Below are 15,582 nucleotides of genomic sequence, written 5' to 3'. Positions count from 1 at the left end.
TGTGCTATCGAACATCACAACGTAACTGGGTGATTATAAAGATGCTCTACAGGTGTCTACGATGGTGTTTGTTGAGTTGGCATAGATCGAGATTAGGATTTGTCACTCCGTGTATCGGAGAGGTATCTCTGGGCCTTCTCGATAATGCACATCAATATGAGCCTTGCAAGCAATGTGTCTAATGAGTTAGCCACAGGATGATGCATTATGGAACGAGTAAAGAGACTTGCCGGTAACGAGATTGAACTAGGTATGATGATACCGACGATCGAATCTCGGGCAAGTAACATACCGATGACAAAGGGAACAACGTATGTTGTTATGCGGTTTGACCGATAAAGATCTTAGTAGAATATGTAGGAGCCAAATATGAGCATCCAAGTTCCGCTATTGGTTATTGACCGGAGATGTGTCTCGGTCATGTCTGCATAGTTCTCGAACCCGTAGGGTCCGCACGCTTAACCTTCGATGACGATTTGTATTGTGAGTTATGTGATTTGATGAACCGAAGTTTGTTCGGAGTCCCGGATGAGATCATGGACATGACATGGAGTCTCGAAATGGTCGAGACATAAAGATTGATATATTGGAAGGTTATGTTTGGACAACGGAATGGTTTCAAAAAGGTTCGGGCATTTTCTGGAGTACGGGGGGTTACCGGACCCTCCCCCCGGGGGAGTTAATGGGCCTTCATGGGCCCTAGTGGAGAGAGGAGGCGGTGTCCAGGTGGTGGCGTGCACCCCCAAGCCAAAACCGAATTGGACTAGGGTTGGGGGGCGGCCCCCTTTTCCTTCTCTCCTCCTCCTCCTCCTCCTTCCCTCCTTCTCCTAGTGGGAATAGGAAAGGGGGGAGCCGAATCCTACTTGGACCGGGAGTCCAAGTAGGACTCCCCCCATGGCGCCCCCTTGGGCTGGCCATCTCTCCTCCTCCCTTTATATACGTGGGAGGGGGCACCCCAAAGGTACACCAAGTCTTCTCTTAGCCGTGTGCGGTGCCCCCCTCCACAGTTACACACCTCAGTCATATCGTCGTAGTGCTTAGGCGAAGCCCTGCTCCGGTAACTTCATCATCACCGTCGCCACGCCGTTGTGCGGACGGAACTCTCCCCCGGCCTCAACTGGATCAACAGTTCGAGGGACGTCATCGAGCTGAACGCGTGCTGAACGCGGAGGTGTCGTATGCTCGGTGCTTGGATCGGTTGGATCGCTAAGATGTTCAACTACATCAATTGAGTTACTAAACGCTTCCGCTTTCGGTCTACCATGGTACGTGGACACACTCTCCCCGCTCGTTGCTATGCATCTCCTAGATAGATCTTGCGTGATCGTAGGTAAAAAATTTGAAATACTGCGTTCCCCAACAATTCCCTTTGCCTCAGGCATAGATTTTATAAAGTATGCCATGTTGTGTACCAGACCTACCGTGTGCCTTGCCATGAGTTTGGCAAGGGGGTACAATGGTGACCCAGGAGTAGATCACTGGACAACGGTCAAAATTATCCTTAGGTACCTTAAAAAGGACCAAGGAAATATTTCTCGGTTATGGAAAGAGTTCGTCATAAAGAGTTACGTCGATGCAAGCTTTAACATTAATTCAGATGACTTTGAGTCTCAACCTAGATAAGTAATGAAAGTGGGAGCAATTAGCTAGAGTAGCTCCTTGCAGAGTATTGTTGACATAGAAATTTGCAAATATACATACGGATCTGAATGTGGCAGACCCGTTGACTAAACTTCTCTAACAAGAAAAACATGATCACACCTTAGTACTCTTTGGGTGTTAATCACATGGCGATGTGAACTAGATTATTGACTCCAGTAAACTCTTTGGTTTTTGGTCACATGGCGATTTGAACTATGGGTGTTAAATCACATGGTGATGTGAACTAGATTATTGACTCTAGTGCAAGTGGGAGACTGAAGGAAATATGCCCTAGAGGCAATAATAAAGTTGTTATTTTATATTTACTTATTCATGATAAAGGTTTATTATTCATGCTAGAATTGTATTGATCGTAAACCTAAATACATGTGTGAATACATAAACAAATAATGTGTCCCTAGTAAGCCTCTACTAGACTAGCTCGTTGATCAAAGATGGTTAAGGTTTCCTAACCATGGACATGTGTTGTCATTTGATAACGGGATCATATCATTAGGAGAATGATGTGATGGACAAGACCCATCCGTTAGCTTAGCATAATGACCGTTCAGTTTATTGCTATTGCTTTCTTCATGTCAAATACATATTCCTTCGACTATGAGATTATGCAACTCCCAGATACCGGAGGAATACCTTGTGTGCTATCAAACATCACAACGTAACTGGGTGATTATAAAGATGCTCTACAGGTATCTCCAAAGGTGTTTGTTGAGTTGGCATATATCGAGATTAGGATTTGTCACTCCGAGTTTCGGAGAGGTATCCCTGGGCCCTCTCGGTAATACACATCATAAGCTAGCAAGCAAACGACTACGGAGTTGGTCACGAGGTGATGTATTACGGAACGAGTAAAGAGACTTTCCGGTAACAATACTGAACTAGGTATGAAGATACCGACGATCAAATCTCGGCCAAGTAACATACCGATAGACAAAGGGAATAACGTATGTTGTCATAATGGTTCAACTAATAAAGATCGTCATAGAATATGTAGGAGCCAATATGAGCATCCAGGTTCTGCTATTGGTTATTGATCGAAGAGGTGTCTCGGTCATGTCTACATAGTTCTCGAACCCGTGGGGTCCGCATGCTTAACATTCGATGACGATATTGTATTATGTGAGTTATGTGATTTGGTGACCGAATGTTGTTTGGAGTCCCGGATGAGATCACACACATGACGAGGAGTCTCGAAATGGTCGAGAGGTAAATATTGATATATATATATATATATATATGCGATAGTATTCGGACACAAGAAGTGTTCTGGAATGTATCAGGTATTTATCGGAGTACCGGGGGGTTACTGGAACCCCCAGGGGAATATATGGGCCATATGGGCCATGAGAGGGGAGAACCCCAGCCCACAAGGGGTGGCACGCCCCCCTATGGCTGGTGGCCGAATAGGAGAAGGAGAAGAGGGGGTTCAGCCCCTCCTTCCTTCTCTTCTTCCCCCTTCCTTTCTTCTCCGGTGGAAAAAGGAAAGGGGGCGCCACTTGGGGAAACCCCAGTAGGATTCAGATCCTACTTGGGGCGCCCCCTGGCTGCCTCTCCTCCCCTCCCACCTATATATATGTGGGGAAGGGGGCTCCTAGAACACACAACATCTATTCTTAGCCGTGTGCGGTGCCCCCCTCCACAGTTTACACCCCCGGTCATATTTTCGCGGTGCTTAGGCGAAGCCCTGTGAGGATCACTTCACCATCACCGTCACCATGCCGTCGTGCTGACGGAACTCATCTACTACTTCGACACCTTGCTGGATCAAGAAGGCGAGGGACGTCACCGAGTTGAACGTGTGCACAACTCGGATGTGTCCTACGTTCGGTATTTGATCGGTGGAGCGCGAAGAAAGTTCGACTACATCAACCGCCTTGTGAAACGCTTCCGCTTACGGTCTATGAGGGTACGTAGACACACTCCCCCCTCGTTGTTATGCATCTCCATGGATAGATCATTGCGTGTGCGTAGAATTTTTTTTGTTTTCCATGAAACATTTCCCAACAACATATTCTACGAAGATCTTTATCGGTCAAACCTCGATGTCAAGTGAAAGATCATGGATGTCCCCTAGAGGGGGGTGAATAGGCGCTTTAAAATAATTACGGTTTAGGCTTGAAAAAATGCGGAATAAACCTAGCAGTTAATTTGTCAAGAACAAAACCTACAACAACTAGGCTCACCTATGTGCACCAACAACTTATGCTAAGCAAAATAAACAACTAAGTGATAGCAAGATATATGACAAGAAACAATATGGCTATCACAAAGTAAAGTGCATAAGTAAAGGGCTCGGGTAAGAGATAAATGAGGCACGCGGAGACGATGATGTATCCCGAGGTTCCCGCCCTTGCGGATGCTAATCTCCGTTTGGAGCGGTGTGGAGGCACAATGCTCCCCAAGAAGCCACTAGGGCCACCGTAATCTCCTCACGCCCTCGCACAATGCAAGATGTCGTGATTCCACTAAGGGACCCTTGAGAGCGGCCACCGAACCCGTACAAATGGAAACCCTTGGGGCGGTCACCGAACCCGTAACTTTGGCAACCCTTGGGGGCGGTCACCGGAACCCGTCAAATTGCTCGGGGTGATCTCCACAACCTAATTGGAGACCCCGACGCTTGCCCGGAGCTTTACACCACAATGATGGAGCTCCGAACACCACCAACCGTCTAGGGCGCCCAAGCACCCAATAGAAACAAGCTCAAGGGTACCAAGCACACAAGAGTAATAAGCTTCTCAACTTGTAACTTCCACGTATCACCGTGGAGAACTCAAACCGATGCACCAAATGCAATGGCAAGGGCACACAGAGTGCCCAAGTCCTTATCTCTCAAATCCCACCAAAGCAACTAATGCTAGGGAGGGAAATGAGAGGAAGAACAAGAAAGAGAACACCAAGAACTCCAAGATCTAGATCCAAGGGGTTCCCCTCACATAGAGGAGAAAGTGATTGGTGGAAATGCGGATCTAGATCTCCTCTCTCTTTCCCCCAAAAAACTAGCAAGAAACCATGGAGGGATTGAGAGATAGAAACCTCGAAGAAGGTCAACAATGGGGGAAGAACACAAGATCCAAGGATAAGGTTCATTGGGGAAGAAGACCCCCTTTGATAGGTGGGGAAAAATCCAACTGTTATGCTCACAGCCCGCACAGAGCGGTACTACCGCTCATGGGAGCGGTACTACCGCTAGGGCGGTGGAAACCCTTTGAAAAACAACATAGAGGAGGCAAAGGGCCGATAGAACCGTCGGAGCGGTACTACCGCTTGTCCTTACGGTACCACCGCTAGGGGTAGCGGTACTACCGCTGAGGGTAGCGGTACTACTGCTTGCGAGCGGTACTAAAAAAAATACATCCGTGCCTACCACCACTGGACTTAAGACGAGTTTTTGGTTCGGAGAAGAAGTAGCCACGGAAGTAGCTGTGGTAGTACCGCTCCAAGCGATAGTACCCTCCCAAGAGCGGTAGTAAAAAATTACATCCCCTCCAGGCGGTAGTACCGCTCCCATGAGCGGGAGTACCGGTGCAGCCTTTTTAAGGATACTAAAACTGACACAGCTTCTGCAAACGGACTCAGAATTCAACGAAACCAAGTTTGTTGAAAAGCTAACGAAAAGGGCTAAAACAATCTTGACATAAATAACAATAACAAGCAAATTAGAAAATGCCCATAATAAAATGGTGAGAACCCTTCCTCGAATAATATCGATAAAACCTGCAACACCGAAAATGCAATAGAAGAAGCATGTGAACTCCGCTTTCGATGAACTCGAGCTTGTCAAGAAGATGACGATAAGCTCCAAATATCACAAGGAGAAAACCAAACAAGAACCAAGAAAGATGATGCAAGCATGCAATGGTTTGAGCTCTCTACAAACGATATGATCAAGCTACTCACTTGAGAGCCCCCCTTGATAGTACGACAATCGATCCTATAACCCGGTCTCCAAACTATCATCATGAGACCGGTAAAATAGAGAACCTATCAAGGGAAAACCTTTGCCTTGCACGAAGTCCACTTGTGCTAGATGATGATGATCTTGACTCCCTCAAGTTGGACCACCTTTCATGATTGTGTTGGCTCAATGAAGGCTAGTTGATTGCTCCCCCATACTCCACTATGGATGAGTCACTCTTCGGCACACCTTCACAAGTCCATTGACACCACAATGGGAGGCAAGCTTCAAGTATGATCTCTTCGTGATGCTCCACTTGAACTTGCACACCGCAAACTTGATTTGATGTCATCCTCCATGGGCTGTACGTGATCTTCCTCTTGACGCAAGCCCATGGAAGCAAACCTAACCCCACATAGAACTCTCACAAAGACCATGGGTTAGTACACAAAGTGCAATGGACAATGCTTACCAAACCATGAGATCACTTGATCCCCCACTCACTATATCTTCTACGCTTTGTGTGATTATCAACTTGAGTCACTCTTGACTTAGTCTTGATCAACCTTGAACCTTTCCAACTCTCTTCATTTGGATGATGCCTTGAAGCTTAGCATGAATGATCACACAATCTTCTTCTTCAAGACATGCTTGCAATAAGCTCAATTCTCACATGACCAATCTTTGGATAATTCCTTAATAGCACCTTGGTCAACACATAAACTCCTTGAAACCAACACATGGACTTCAAGGAATGCCTATGGAAAAATCCTTCAAATATAAATCAATGCAACCATTAGTCCTTAGAGAATGTCATCAATTACCAAAACCACACATGGGGGCACTGCATGTCCTTTCATCAAGGATTCAGCTAATCCCGTATGTAGTTCCATTTGTCCATCAGTATGTTACTTGCCCGAGATTCGATCGTCGGTATCTCCATACCTAGTTCAATCTCATTACCGGCAAGTCTCTTTACTCATTCTGTAATACAAGATCTCGTGGCTAACCCATTAGACACATTGCTTGCAAGCTTATTGTGATGTTGTATTACCAAGTAGGCCCTGAGATACCTCTCCGTCATACGAAGTGACAAATCCCAGTCTTGATCCATGCCAACCCAACAGACACCCTCGGAGATACCTATAGATCACCTTTATAGTCATCCAATTATGTTGCGATGTTTGGTACACGCAAGGTACTCCTCCGGTGTCAGTGAGTTGCATGATCTCATGGTTATAGGAACATATACTTGACATGCAGAAAACGATAGCAATAAACTTGATACAATCATATGCCATGTTTATAGTTTGGGTCTTGTCCATCACATCATTCTCCTAATGATGTGACCTCATTATGAAATGACAACTCATGTCCATGGCTAGGAAACCATAGCCATCTTTGATCAACGAGCTAGTCCGGTAGAGGCTGACTAGGGACATCTTGTTGTCTATGTATCCACGCATGTATTTGAGTTTCCGATCAATACAATTCTAGCATGGATAATAAACGATTATCGTGAACAAGGAAATATGATAATAACCAATTTATTATTGCCTCTAGGGCATATTTCCAACATCCTCATCCTCATCCAGACGCCTGTCCCCATCTAGCCACCCCTGTGCTCCCCCGTTGGCGACAAAACCTAGCCACCACCATGGGATTCTTCTCCGGCAAGAACAAGGGGAAGGCCCCAGCCGGCCCTTCCCACATGCCTACCTCGCCTCCGCCGGCATCTTCCCGCCGGCCTCGGTAGCGCATCAGCATCCCAGTGCACCAGGCGAAGTGGCACTGGGAGCACTGCATCTCCCTCCCATATCCCGGCGTGACGCTGCCACACAACTGGCACTTGGATCTGGAGAGGATCCCAGTGCTAGTGGCGCGCCGCTGTCGGCACGGGCAAACACGGAGGAGGTGCGACACCGACGATAGCTGCTGACGCCAGAGCATTGTCGCGAGCCCGCCTACGCAACTGACTCTCCCGCTTGGGAGGTCTGGTTCGTGTTCGAGCATGAAGAGTCCATGAGGCGCGGCGTCCGCGACGCACGGCATGGCTCCCCGCCGTTGTTCCTCGTCGTGCGTGACGAGGACCAGGAGGCGGAGGCCGCCTTCCAGGCGGCGCTGGCGGCTGCCATCCAGGGAAGCGAGGAGGACGAGCGATGCAAGGCGGAGGAGGAGGCGGCGGCGTACCAAGCGTGCATGACAGAGGCCATGACGCTCTCTGCTGCCGGCGATTGCGTCATGCCACCATTATGGCCTCCGGCCTCCGTCAAGGCCGAGCCGGCGCCGACCCCCATCAAGCCGGAGAGCTACTCATGGAACGGGGTGGTGCGCAAGTGGGTCAGCGTGCCACCCATCAGGTTTGGGGCGACGCCGACGCATGAGCAGCTCTACCTCGAGCAATGGCGTCAGTAAAGGCTGGCCGAGTAGCGCTGCGAGGGTGAGTACCTTAAGCAGCTAGAGCGCGGAGGAGGAGCACCTTGCCTGCAGTGGCCCAGCCCAGCTGGCGGGGGTACAAACAGCAGCGTATGACATCGCTACAGCCTGGGCGACGACGTTCCCCTGGGCTGGCCCGATGTCGACACTTATTGACCTCACCGACCCCGGTGACAACGACAAGGATGCCTAGGGCAGCGCGCCTCCTCGTAGTTTTTAGTTTTATTTAATGTTTTAATTAATGTATAAGTGGACTCATGGACTCTCGGCGGCCTTTGTGGCCGGCATTAATGTTTAATTAACGTTTTTATTTTTCAAAATGTTTGCGATGTTTTTTTTCATGCGACCTTAAAAATGGGTCGGACCAGCGTAGGGCGCAAGTGCCGACCCAAACGCGAAAGCGGACATGAGTGTCCGTCAGACCGACCCAAATGGACAAAAAGCGAATAAAATCATCGTTCGTTTAGGTCAGGCGCGTTAGAGTTGCTCCAAAGCTATGATACACATTTTTGCGTACTCTCAAATATTTCTTTACAGAATCTGAGAGACTATGCAAAATAAGGCAAGGGCCTGAAAGGTTAGAGCATCTCCAGTCGCGCTCCCAAAAAGTTCCCCAAGCCACATTTTGGGCGCCGGCGGGCAAAAAACGCCCCACTCGGGCCCCCAGAAACCCGTTTTGTGCCGGATTTGGTGATATTTACTGCCGGCACACCCATCCCAGACCCAGCCCCCTTGGGGGCAGCTGGGACGCCGTCATTTGATTTTTACATGCACATGCCCACTTGCCAGCCCCTCTCTCTCCTCTCATTTCTCTCTTTTCTCTCTCCTCTCTCCTCTCTTTTTCATTCCACCACCTACCGCACACAGCTGCCATGGCTCTCGTCCCGGAGCTCCCCATGGCGCGGCGCCCATGTCTCCCGTATAGGATGCAGCCCCGACGCCTCCCTCACCTGGGAGCTCGCGCAGCCGGAGCGAAGCACACATGGCCGGGGAGGGGCCCGCGTGCCTGACGTGGAGCAGAGAGCGCACATGGCTGGGGCGGGGCTCGCGCTCGCGCGGTCTGGGTGGTCGGGCGCGTCGTAGAGCTGCTCGCGTGGAGGAGGGAACTGGACGGAGGGCACGAGGACGGAGGGCTGGTGGTGCGCAGCCATAAGGCCCGCGCCAAGGAGCGTGCGACGGACAATGGTGGAGGGGCCGGTGAACGGGGCGTAGTACATGGGAGCTATGGCGGCCTCCGGGCCGTCCAAGCCGCCTCCCTCGTAGCTTCGGTGACCGAAAGACTGGCATGTGCTACTCTCCTCCTCGTCATCCTCCGGGCTGCCGTGCCAGTCCTAGCAGCGCGCGCACGTGCATGGGAGGCTGATGCCGCTCATGCTCAGGTGGTCGTACTCGAGGGCGCGGTGGCTGCGACGACGGCCTTCCCGAAGAAACGGGGACACCGACGACAGCGTAGTCCCTAGCGACGGCGAGGAGGGAGGGGAGCGGGAGGGAGAGGTAGGCGGAGGGCGGGAACTTGGGGACGGGGAGCTGCGACTTGAGCGCCAGCACGTGCTCCAGCCAGTTGCACTTCCACATCCGGGCCACGTCCACGGCGAGCCAGCCGTTGTAGTTGGCGGCCATCCGGTCGGCGCCGCGGGACACGAGCACCTGGCAGCACCGGACGCCGCGTAGTGCAGCGGCGTGCTCCCGGCGCCGATGGCCGCCATGGGCACCGTGGCATTGGGCTGCGTCTGCGCGTCCAGGGACGCCCGCTCATCGACCAGCAGGACAAGATGGCGGAGGGGCCGGTGAACGGGCGTCCTCGACAGTGTCGAGCTACGGGGTGCCGCCAGACGTCCTCGAAATGCGTCTTGGGTGATGAGACAGTTGGGAAATTTTGCCTCCCCAAACCTAAAATTCCGCCGACCCGATTTCAAGCGGCAAAAAAAGACATCATGGGGCGCCAACGAGTGGAGATGCTCTTAGGGCGTGTTTGGTTTCTCGTATTGCATCTGGTTCGCACCCACCATGCAAATACTAGATGTTTGGCACCCTGCATGCTTAACTGGGCCTGGCCCGATGGATGCAAAAATGGCCTCGCAACCAGGCTGAGCGAAAACGCAGATTTCTTGCGTTTCTCGCGTGCAGGCTCGGTGGTTGGATTTTCTTCCTCTCCCCTCCGTCTCGCGTCCAGACCAAGCACCGCCGCCGTCCGCCAGAGCATCTCGTCAAGCGACGGCCCGGCCCCCCATCAAGCGCCGCGTGGTGAGGTGAGCTCCGCTTCCACATCGCCTGTCGTCGTCGTCAAGCCCCGTTGCCTCGTTTGCCTCCATCAAGCGTCGTCGCCGCCGTCCATGGTCAAGCGCCGCCGCCACCGTCTTGGTCAAGCGCCGCCGCCACCGTCCTCGTTCGTCGTCCACGCCGGATCCAGTCATCTTGCGCCGCCCCACACCAGGTCTTGCCGCCGCACGCTGGGTCAGGCTGCCTCGCGCCGCCGCAAGCGAGATCCCATCTTCTGGAGCCGTCGAATGATCCCCGTTTCTCTCTGATTTCAATGACATTCAGAAGAATCTGCACCTCGTACAACTATATGGTACAGTTTCACCAAACACCAATCTTGGTTCATTCTTGCATTGGCTCAACCAGGCCACACTCAGCCCGCATCCCCCGTGCAATGCAGTCTGAACGTACGAAATCACTAATTAAGGAGTACTCGTTGCAAAGAACACTCCACTTTTCCAGGTCGCGACAAGTGGCGCACATGCAGCGCGCCACTTGTTGCAACCAGGGAGTTTTCCTTTTTTTCGTAGATCCGTTTATTCAAAACGTTTTATCTCTTAAACCGTGCATCCAAATCTCGAACTGTTTTCACCATTGGATTCCTCGCGTCGAGATTTTCAAAACTAGATCCCATGTTGATAGGTTTTGACGAACTTTTTTTTAATGAAAAAACCGGGCGAAAAAACCGAACCGGGAGCACGGTTTTTTCCCTTTCCGAAAGAGGCACGCTCGTGCCTCTCGCAAAATCACAACCGTGCCTCTCGTGGAAGCAAAACCGTGACTCTCGTGTAAGGAAAAAAACAGAAAACACGTTTTTTCCGTTTCTGAGAGGCACGGCCGTGACTCTCGCGAAAGCACAACCGTGCCTCTCGCGAAAGCAAAACCGTGACTCTCGCGAAAGAAAAAAAACAGAAAACACGTATTTTTTCCCTTTCCGAGAGGCACGGCCGTGACTTTCGCGTAAGCACAACCGTGCCTCTCGCGGAAGCAAAACCGTGACTCTCACGAACAGAAACAATAGAAAAGACGTTTTGTTTTCCCCTTTCTGAGAGGCACGGCCGTGACTCTCGTGAAAGCAAAACCGTGACTCTCGCGAAAGAAAAAAACCCAGAAAAAAACGTTCCGAGAGGCACGGCCGTGACTCTCGCTAAAGCACAACCGTGCCTCCCGCGGAAGAAAAACCGTGACTTTCACGAAAAAAATGCGTTTTTTCGCGAAAAAAAATTCAATTTTTTTTATCGAGAAGCTAAGAAAGACCGGGGGAAAACCAAAACGTCGAAAAAACCCGAAAAAAATCGTTTAAAAAGCCGAAAACGCGTGCGAAAAAAAAATTCAAAGGGAGCGTCCAGAGCGCGACACGTGGCGAATGACTGAGAGCGTGCCAAGTGGCGCTGATCGTTGCGAGGCTGCCGAAGAAGCGCTTGTTAACTAGTTGCCCCCCTGAACGTACCAGGAACCAAACACGTCCTTAATAAGGGCCTGTTTGGTTCGAATAAGTCACCTGACTTATAAGTCAGGTGACTTAAAATCAGTGACTTATAAGTCACGCCTGTTTGGTTACCACCTGACTTATAAGTCACCTGAGTATACATTTCTACCTTGTTTTTTTTTGTAAAGGTGGTGAGACCCATGCAAAAGGGGTGACTTATAAGTTTTAAGTTGGGGTGGAGCAACTTATGATTTATAAGTTGGGGTGACTTATAAGTTAGGTCCGTTTGGCAAAATAAATCACTTTTTACACTTTTCGATTTATAAATTGATGACTTATTTGAAATCAAACAGGGCCTAACCTTGATGATTGACTGCGCCATCTCAGCCCACCGCCGTGCGGTCCCAGGACAAAATCTCCGCCGAGCAGAACAAGGAAGCGCGAAACGGAAAAAACCACGCGCGGTTCCGAACGAAGATGGCAACCGTCCCCCCGCTCGATCCGACTACTCGAATTCGGACGCGAAACTTAATTAGTCGACAAAGGTCGCGCGGCGCTCCGCGAAGGCGCGGCGGCAACCCCATCTACGCAGGCCGCCCGCCGCACTCCGATTTCAAGCAGGAATCACGGACCAGCCCGATCCCCCCGCCCATAGAAACTATCCCTCCACGCATCGCCTCATCTGACCACCTCGCCGCAAACCAAGATCCGCATCTACGGATTAGGGTTTACTACGATTGGTATTTGGTGAGCAGCTTCGAAAGGGGATGGGCACGGTTGGCGCTTGGAGGCGAGCACAGGATGGTTCCGTCATTACCGGTGAAGCCGTCGTGGACCTGGATCGATCTCCCATCGCCGGTGATGGCGGCGGCGGCGGCCAGCACGAGGCCCCGGACACAGCGGGCACGCGGGCCTCGCCCATTGACGTCGAAGCGCTAGGCGACGAGGTGCGTTTGCTCTCTGCCCCCTTGTTTCAATCACCATGATTTTATTTTGACATTGAGATGATGTTTTGTTTTAATAGGGGAGGTCGAGAGCTAAGATAAAGCGCCGTGCGGTTGTTGTGGATCTGGAGGCGGATGCTGATCAGGAAGGTGAGTTTACTGCTGATCTCAAGTAGTTTAATACTGCGAGTGCTAAATTGCAAATCATGGGTTAGTAGTTACCGCAGAAATTGAGTACTTGGTTCAATTTACTTCTACCTTTTATGTTCATGTTCCGATTGGCGCATATTTCTTCTTTGGGATAAGTGTGAAACTGAACTTCAGATTTTTATTCCACATGCTCTGTGTTTTATTCCACATGCTCTGTAGTTTATTGTTACAGCAAACTTCAGTCTAATGGAGGCATAAATAAGATGTCATAAATATTAGACTGATAAAGACGTTTATTTGGGCAGCATCTGATCCCATGTTTTCCTTGCGACTAAAGATTATGTTTTCCTTGCGACTAAAGATTATGTTTTCCTTGCGACTAAAGGTTGTGGTGATGCAAGAACATTTAGCTGTCTCAGTGGGAACAAAAGGCGGAAGGTTCCACCTGTTATATGCCTTTCTCCGGACAGGGAAGAAAGATCCAGCAATCAGGTTTTAATTTTCTTCTTTTGTTTTGTGAATTAAAGTTTTTATGCTTTACAGATTACCACAATAAGCGTATGTATTATTTTCTCAAGGTATATGGCATCTATCTTTGTCCACTAAACTTAAGCAAACCGGTAGAGTGGAACATCTATAATTATGCTACATCTGTGCCGTGCTTTGCTCTCTCTTTCTCTCTTTTCAGAATATTCAGGTGGGCACTGTGCAATGCACTAGAGTGTACATATATATTTCCATGTATTTGTTGAGCAGAAATGGAACCAGTGACATGAAACTTTGATCCATATCCAACATCTTCTGAACACTGCACTACTAATATTACATGCTCTCAATTGATAATTTTGAACCTGTACCTTCAATTTTGTTTTGAAACACCGCATCCTTATTTCTGGTTGAATTGTGATTCTTTTGTGCTGTACATGGGCTATGTCGTAGGCTCACCCTTTCTAACCTTCACAGCAAAACAGCACGGTGCGAGTCAGTAGACCAACTGCCAATGCTTCTCCAAAGGAACCGACGTTCACTTGCCCGGTGTGCCTGAACAAGATGGAGCTGCCGTCCGCTACGAGCTGTGGCCATGTCTTCTGTGAGAAGTGCATCAAGGCGGCCATCAAGGCCCAGAAGAAATGCCCTACTTGTAGGAAGAGGCTAGGGCCGAAGAGCTACCGTCGAGTTTACCTCCCTGCAACTGCTGATCAAGTCTGAGCTTAAAGTCCTCCATTTTTTTCATACAGGACTATCTTGGCGGCAAACAGCTTAGGATGGTGCGCAATCAAGAAGTTAGAGCCGCTGCCTTTTGCAAGTATTTCATGAACTTCATAGCGTGTGACTTGTATTCTGGAACAGGTCGGTGACTATAGATAGAGAGTGATGCTCTGGTCGGTTGTGTGCATCGGTCGATGCACCACCTGGGGCGCTACCTTAGTTTTCTTCTAAGAGATACTGCTTGATGATCTTGACTTGAGATCATGGTTCTTGGATTTGCATATGTCCTTCTGAAGTGTGGTGCAATAGTAGGTTTTGCATTTTCTGTGTCTGGCATAATTTTCTTGGGTGACAATGACGCATCAGTGTCCTTTCTCCATTCCATGCACATAAACAGCCAGCATGCAAGTTTCGGATCAAACGGTAGATCTCCTGAAAAACGAAGAGGAATTTTGGACCTGTCCCTATGTTGATGTCGCAACAGTCGGCTAACCCAATTCTCTGAAGTGATGGGAGGTTCTGACCCTTAGAAAATGGCTGAACCCTTACCCTTCATTGGCCGATCAGATTCGCCCGAACTGTTGACGAACATGTCATCGCTCTCGCACCAGCAAGGATTGCTTCTTTTGACGAAACATCTTTCAGAGAAGCTCCACTAGCCTGTGTTTCTTACTTTAATTATTATTCCTCCTTACTTAATCCTTTAGGTCTTCTTTTTCTTTCAGTATCGCTATCCGGGGGGAAGGGCGGGGAATAGCATAATATACTCCATCACATGACAGTATTCCTCTTTTTCACCCCAAAAAAGGATCTTCAATCAGGAGAGCGCCCCGTGCCCGGAGCAGATGCCGAAATGGGCTTCGATTGGACCTGCCTTGATTTGGACACCCACCATGTGTTGAATGGAAGCAGATCGAGATTTCGATCATCATGACCGCATGAGCCTGAAACCTCAAGGTTCGTTCATGGGAATCATGGCGCCTCAGTGCCTCACTCAAGAACCTTCCATGCATCATGTACGCAGGCGGTCAGGCCCACTCCCCGGGCCGGGCTACCCACTGTATTGTGGGCCTCGGTCATGTGAGCCTGGCCCGGGGGCCACCTGCCGCCGGTTGACGACGTACCGCCCCTGTCATCACTCGTCACCGAATGCTTCAGGTTTGTGCGTGAGATCAGTCGATTCCTCGGGCGCGCGCCAAAGTATGGCGTGGATTACCTTCATTTGCTCTCGGCGTGATGACGGAAGTATGGTCGGCGTGGACATGGGGCGCAGCAGCACCCAACAATGTCGAACGGGTCATTTTCTTATAGCGATTTTTGAAAGAAGAAGAAGCTTCAGTGTTCTTGCTGTTGCGCTTTTGTGCGCTCTAGAGTCTAGACCATAGTAATGGCTCAGTGCTCATGGTTGGCAGCATTTCAGGACACGGAGTGTTCTTTTTTACAGGCAAGAAGACAAGCTCTTTAACTCTGTTCGGAGATGTAAACTTTGGAAGCGTTCCTACTCTCCTAGAGGAGAGCGGTGTTGGGTATATATTGACTAGCGACAGAAAAAGCCCCTGCCGTGGCATACAGGTTTCAGCCGATCGCTTGGATGC

At 49.9% G+C, this 15,582-nt stretch overlaps 1 protein-coding gene across 2 annotated transcripts; it reads left to right on the top strand.

Moving 5' to 3' along the window:
* The first annotated feature begins 12,119 nt into the window (after window positions 1–12,119).
* On the top strand, window positions 12,120–14,318 carry LOC125522899 (uncharacterized). 2 transcript variants are annotated; one of them, XM_048687944.2, is made up of 5 exons: window positions 12,120–12,631; window positions 12,709–12,778; window positions 13,164–13,270; window positions 13,742–13,919; window positions 14,017–14,318. In XM_048687944.2, coding segments are annotated over exons 1-5 (537 nt in total). In that variant the 5' UTR covers window positions 12,120–12,451; the 3' UTR covers window positions 14,019–14,318. The 2 variants fall into 2 exon arrangements, with proteins under 2 accessions (XP_048543901.1, XP_048543900.1); XM_048687943.2 differs by having other exon boundaries at window positions 13,742–14,318.
* Window positions 14,319–15,582: the final 1,264 nt, after the last annotated feature.

Source organism: Triticum urartu, chromosome 7A, assembly GCF_056163025.1.
Source record: "Triticum urartu cultivar PI428250 chromosome 7A, HENAU_Tu73, whole genome shotgun sequence".
Lineage (NCBI taxonomy): Eukaryota > Viridiplantae > Streptophyta > Magnoliopsida > Poales > Poaceae > Triticum > Triticum urartu.
This window is presented reverse-complemented; position numbering and strand designations above follow the sequence as displayed.

What these genes read in the sequence shown, in the direction of transcription:
- LOC125522899 (XM_048687943.2), top strand. Translation starts at nt 12,452, where the DNA reads ATGGGCACGGTTGGCGCTTGGAGGCGAGCACAGGATGGTTCCGTCATT. An exon ending in GGCGGATGCTGATCAGGAAG is followed by an intron (nt 12,779 to 13,163) that starts GTGAGTTTACTG and finishes TTGCGACTAAAG; the next exon opens with GTTGTGGTGATGCAAGAACA. An exon ending in AAGAAAGATCCAGCAATCAG is followed by an intron (nt 13,271 to 13,741) that starts GTTTTAATTTTC and finishes TAACCTTCACAG; the next exon opens with CAAAACAGCACGGTGCGAGT.